The sequence below is a fragment of the Cladophialophora immunda genome (genome assembly GCF_000835495.1).
Source record: "Cladophialophora immunda strain CBS 83496 unplaced genomic scaffold supercont1.7, whole genome shotgun sequence".
Lineage (NCBI taxonomy): Eukaryota > Fungi > Ascomycota > Eurotiomycetes > Chaetothyriales > Herpotrichiellaceae > Cladophialophora > Cladophialophora immunda.
The window spans coordinates 95578-101577 of NW_015622547.1; the positions used below are offsets into that span (position 1 = coordinate 95578).

General features: G+C 50.1%; 2 protein-coding genes across 2 annotated transcripts; one reads left to right on the top strand and one right to left on the bottom strand.

Moving 5' to 3' along the window:
* Positions 1-905: 905 nt before the first annotated feature.
* PV07_10868 (uncharacterized protein) lies at positions 906-1340 on the top strand (the record flags this gene model as incomplete). Its single annotated transcript, XM_016398239.1, has 1 exon — positions 906-1340. The coding sequence occupies one exon, from the start codon at positions 906-908 to the stop codon at positions 1338-1340; it is 435 nt and encodes a 144-aa protein (XP_016242801.1).
* A 236-nt stretch (positions 1341-1576) lies between these two features.
* On the bottom strand, positions 1577-3141 carry PV07_10869 (uncharacterized protein; the record flags this gene model as incomplete). The annotated part of the gene is made up of 5 exons (XM_016398240.1): positions 1577-1704; positions 1769-2355; positions 2414-2495; positions 2595-3025; positions 3080-3141. The coding sequence occupies 5 exons, from the start codon at positions 3139-3141 to the stop codon at positions 1577-1579; spliced, it is 1290 nt and encodes a 429-aa protein (XP_016242802.1).
* Between the last annotated feature and the right edge of the window lie 2859 nt (positions 3142-6000).

Sequence of the window (6000 nt, forward strand, 5' to 3'; positions counted from 1 at the left end):
GGTACACGGTTGTGAGAAAACTGTATACGAGCGCTTGAACAAAAGGATATTCTCGAATCGAGTCAACGCAGGCCTTGGGAGAAGCCACTGCAGTGGGAGACGAGAAGCTTGAATCCCCAGAACTGCACTTGGACCAAGGTATGTCATACTGCATGTCTAGATGTTGTTATTGCTTACATTCTGATAAACTAGAAATGCCTGTCAACAACTATGCTCTCAATGCAGCGCCCGAGTATAGAGTCAGGACTGATGCTGGTACCCTGTTGTTCTGGGCAATGGTGTGAGTGGACTGGTTGAAGAAGTTACTTTAGACTCTGTTCACTACGCTCGCAAACGATTGTTGAACTAGCTGAATCCGCATTTGACACTCGAGAACGAATGTGCGGTTATGGAGAGGATGGTGGAAGAAATCCCCGATTCTGTACGAAACCATTTCGCCGATCTCAAGGAGGCCTATACAACGACGACTCTGAACGGCCAAACAGAACGTTTCCTTGTCACATCTCCGGTTGCGGATAGTGGCAATCTCTCCACGTTCTTGAGACGAACAGACATAAACAATCGCAGACATGCCCTTCATCGGATGATAAAGTGCTTGGCGACTGCGCTTGCGATCTTGCACGAGCATAACACCCGACATCACAATATACATCCTGGAAATATTCTTATCAATGCATTGTCGCCGGTATTCATTGACTTTGGAGCGTCGTATGATTGGCTCGCAAACGCCTCCCACCGGCTCCCCGGTGGCAGAACAGACAGCATCTCTCCCACTCAGCACTTCCTGTACCGAGCTCCAGAGTACAACCAGGATGTCGACAGAGACATACCAGCGGATGCCTTTGCACTTGGCGGTGTTTTTTTTTTTTTTTGATATTGCTGCTGTTCTCACCAATGATCCAAGGATGCAGCGTCTACGGCCTTCCTTCAGCAGCCAGAGATTGGATCAAGTTTCGTACGAAGAGCTCTGTCGTATTCTTCGAGAAGCCGAAATCCAACATCCCACCGAGGCAATGCTACTCAAAGTCATCGCGAGGATGCTCGATCCAGATCCTCGGTATCGCCTCACGGCTTTTCAAGCCATGGCTGCCCTTGTGGGTGAATCGTCCAGCGGATGTGATCACTGCGATCACTTTCACCAGGATATAAGACAATTTGAGGACTGGGAATGGAAAATGGAGTCTGCAGCTGTACTGCTCCGGTCCGTTCCTCCATCGACGGCCCCGGGCACTCTTCCACCAGTGTCAGCTCTGCTCGAAACTGCCAGAACGCCGCCCCCGGAATCCTTTTCCGAGTTTTTAGCACAGCGCAGCTATAGGAGAGAATCTCCTCCCGAATAGGTGCATTTATATCCGTGTATATGATTGCCTGCACGAAAGTGGTAGCTGTGGCAGCACCGATGTGGCCCGAAAACTCAGAAATGATGTGTCATGGGCTTCATGTCTTTCTTTCTATTCGGAGCCTTCAGTGGAATTACGTAACTCATTCCCCTGGTCGCTACTCGCCCAAAATACTTCATCCCATCTTGTTGAATGAGCGTCTGAGAAAAGATTTGTTCAATCAAGGCAAACTCGCACTAAGATCGTGGGGAATAGATACTCGTCACAATCATGAAATCTGTCTTCAGCCATTTCTGGATCAATCCTGATGTTGGCGGATGCACAAGAATCAAGAAACATGTCACACCTGAAAGGCCTTGCAAACCTGAGCAATTGCAGAGCGGTGAACTTTCCCTGGGGTTGGGGATAATGGTTTCGGGGATTGTTACCGCCCTCGATATTCATCATCGCTCCGTTCTGGATGAGCATGATGGCTTTCGAATACGGTGCATGGCTCTCTGCGGAGTTCCTCGCGATAAGGGCATGGTGCAAGGGAGTCCAACCCCAGTGATCCTGGGAGTTGATGAACCGGCGACAGTCTGTTGTACAGAGGTATTGATGCGGCTCCGAGTCAACGCACCAGTCGGATGCGAGATGAAGGGCAGTCCGTCCATCGTCCATCACCTTGGTAAGATCAACTCTTGTCGACTTGAGCATTTGGAGGTAGCCAACCGTATGCGCGTTTGATTGCAGGGCATTTTGGAGAGCCGACCAACACTCATGTCCAACCATGGTATCAAGTTGTATGCTGTCTTCCGCAGCAGGCAGCTGGAGATACTCCAATGTGGTGCAAGATTCATTGGCCTCGGTAACGTTCAAGCTCGCAAGAGTCCGTCCTCTTACCACATCAGATACTGATGCTCCATCTTTGATGAGCATCCGGACCGTTTCGAGCCAAAGTCCCCATGTAGGAGGTGGTTGTTCAAAGTATTTGTTTCTTTGGAGATCCATGCCCGCTGCGGCGAATAGAGGAGTCCTGGCTCATGCTTAGCACGGTGTTGGGTTAGGAACAGCGCTTATAAGTTATAACGTACACTTGATCATCGTCCGCTAAATTCGGGTCCGCGCCATTTTGCAGAGGATATTCGACCGCGTCCAGATGTTGTCCTCTAATTGCTATCTGTCTTCGTCAATACCCAGGCTATCGCCTGATAGATTGAGTGGTCGCTCACCAACAGGGGTGTCTTGCCAGAGCAACTGGTCCATCACATATACCTCCGTCGCCCTCTGTCAGTAACTGTCGCATCAAGGGAACGTCTCCATAGTGGCAGGCCGTCATGAAAGGCGAGTCAACGGGTACTCTGTTCTGGAAATCGATTTTCCACCTGAAAGGCCAGCCAGTCCATGACGGAGCGTTGCAAAAGGACAGCTCGAAGGCTATCGATGCCAGCATAAGCCAGACAGGGAAGCACAGGCCGAAACAAATGACGGTTTCAATCCTAGCATCTTCCCGGCGTTCATCGTTGACGAACCGACCGTAGAGTCCAAGCGTCCTCAAAAATGAGTTGGCTTCGAACAGTGAAGTTCTCCATTTTCGATTCTGGCCTCTAAAACCATTTGTAGGTAGGCACGGCTGGGCGGCCGGCGGGCTATGATTCTTGCCAGACGCAATGGAGGTGTTGCGATGTGTCATAGAGGCAAGGTGCCTTCAGTGGATAGTGTCAGCTCCGCAACATTGAGGAAAGTATCAACCCACCTACAAGTAAATTATGTTCTCAATGCGCAGGAGGTTTTCTCCGAAGCCAGCAGGTTCTCCATGCATTTGATCAAAGTTTTGCGATGGAAGGCCCGTTTCGTGGACCTTCGTCCAGTCGACGACCTTCAAGAAGTCTTGTTGGACTTACGACAAACAATCTCGAAAGTCTTGCCTCCGTTCGGCGGGCAGATTGGTCTCGTTCGGCAGCATTGAGAGAAGGGCTACCAGTGCATGAAGCTTTGCTCGCATTGAGCGGAAGGTCCCTTGCAGCCTTCGGACTTCCTCAAGTGCATCCTCTACCTCACTTATACATTCAACAAGGGCTGTGATCGTCTTCACTGCAATCTTAACGAGCTGTGCAATTGCAGCAACCCCGCCCACAACGGCCACGGCCTCCATGTCCACGCCAACGCGAGGTTAATGCAAGCCGGGATAGGGTGTCCTCCTTCAGCTCTTAGTTGTTGAAACAATCGATCGATGGTGCCATCATGAACTCTGCTCGTATCTTGAATTTTTCTGTGGCACGCACTCTAGAGCTTCATCGAGTGGCATTGTCCTCTGATGCCGTGCGAGCCTCAGCCTCGCTGCCTGCGGATTTTTACTGACTGGGGTCAACCTGGCTGATATCCCCACGTGCGATGGAGAAACTCAAGGTTGCTGCCTAAGTAGCGAAGCGAGGCGCTGCAGAGTGAGCGGCCTTGGCCGTCTCGGCTCTCAACTCGACGTGCTAAAGATCTTTTGGCCCTGCCACGTCACTGCCACCGAAGTGTGAAATCTTCGCTGGCAGCACGAGAAAGAGGAACACGAAGTCTGGGCGCCAACAGGCGGCAGGCTTTTCGAGACTGGTCCCGTACGGCTTCACCTTATCACAGTCTGGTTAGCGCTTCGAAAACAGCTTGCCCCGACTCCCTACCACATCTGAAATCTTCTCGACCTCGTTATCATCCTGAAGATTGCGTCCCGACTAGCCAAAACACCGGTCCATACTTTCGAATCTCCGTGATCAGTCGCCAGTCGCTAATGATTCTAATGGACGAATGGGTATGCGTAAGTCGAAAATCCCCGCTTACACTCTTCCGTATTGACATATGAAGTGCGTTTGTGGTCAATCGAATTACGTCCAATTTCCCGGTTGTTTAAACCCATATTGCTGCCCGGAAAAGAAACCTCATTCTCGATGCCAGTCTTGTCACCTTGTGCAGGCGGCTTCTGCCGGAGACCACTCTGTCTCTCGATCGTCCATCGCGAAAGCCTCATTTCTCGGATCGGATAACACGGTGACGAAGGAAGGAATCTTAAAGGATATATTCTCCGGAGCAACAAGGGACGGCCGTCCCTACGAGAAGAACACTGGAGGCATCACCGCATCTTGAGAAGCATCTGGGTTACCGTGGTGGCCTGAACATCTTGCACTTTTAGGGACTAGTTATCTTGTCTGAAGTGGAGTTCATGAGGTAATTTTATGGGGAGAGGTTGCGGAATTGTTCAGATGAAACCAGAGTGCGCCAGTCTCGTTGTCGCGACGTCACTGGCGCCGTCTCCGCTAGGTCAGCCTCGCGGAGCCGCGAGTATTCCGAAGGATGTTGGCTTGGGCCCTGCTAGAGGTGCCCTGGACGCCTTCACTGCCCGACCTCGACGAAGCTGGACAAGATCCACCCATTGCTCAGGCTGGGTGTAGAGGTGAACGAAGATCTACCCATTTGTAGTCATTCTTCTCAATCGCTCCAAACGATTAGCATTGCCATAGCATGTCTTCGAGGCAAAGAAGGCACACATAAATTCCACTCCCCTCGTGGTGAATACTCGACTCAATATAATCAGCAGCACCGATCAAGACTGATCACTACTCATCAAGGTCTGCGTAAGTACGAGTAAACTATATCGTTACGGACTGATCCTGACACAGAACGGCCCGTCGTCAACGTCTTCATGATTGCGAGGCGGGGGCATGGACATGGGGGTATCACATCCGAATTAGGGGTGAGCTCAGAGCAGTTATGCTTCATCTTAGCGAGTTAGCTATATTTATATTATGCGATTAATTGATTGAATCGCATACCGTTAGACGGTCTAGCCTATATAGGTCTAAGCCTAGTAGGACTAGATCGCCTTGTACTTAGTTATACTATGTAATAGTATAGACTAAGAAGCTATAAGAAACCACTCCTCCTCTTTTAGTTAGGAATCGTTTCCTTCTACTTCTCAAGCGTTGAGTCGTTATCTATAGGAATTATAGATACTTGCAATAGGAACTATAGATAGATGCAGTAGTATATAGACCTCTAATTAGTTAGTCACTACCGTGTGGCGTAGGTCCTGATAATAGGTCACTTTAGATATGGGTTCAGACCGTTGCAACATGCGTTGTAGAGTGACCCTCCTTGGACAGCAGGTCGACAGGCGTACTGGAACCCTGCTCTTCAAGATTACTGTCCGTCAGATGGGCAGCAACCTTCTTTCCGAAGAGAGCGTCAATTTCTTCCAACGGCAACCCGTTTGCCTGCAACCAATGAGTTAGCCAATTTCCGCGCCACACAGTTGAGGTCAATGACATTACATTTGGCAGGAAGAAATATATGTGCACGGTGTGACCAATGCCGAGACACACAAATACCAGGTAGTATTTCCATCCAATCGTTGCCTGGGCGGTTGGCGACAACTCCAGCCAGAGCACGTCCATGAGAAAGATGGCAGAGACTGCATAAGATGTCGCCTGGCTGCGGAGGTGGGACGGAAAGATCTCAGTGACAGCAGTAAATTGATTGACGTCGATCAATCCTCCGTACCTGGCAAGGGATGAAGTTGTCAGTTCAAGAACAATTTGAGAGCAAGACAGCTCTGAGCCGCCGGGAAAATTCAACTCACGCGATCACATATAGATACAGAAACACTACTGCAGCGGCAGCTATGCTCTCGGATGGATCG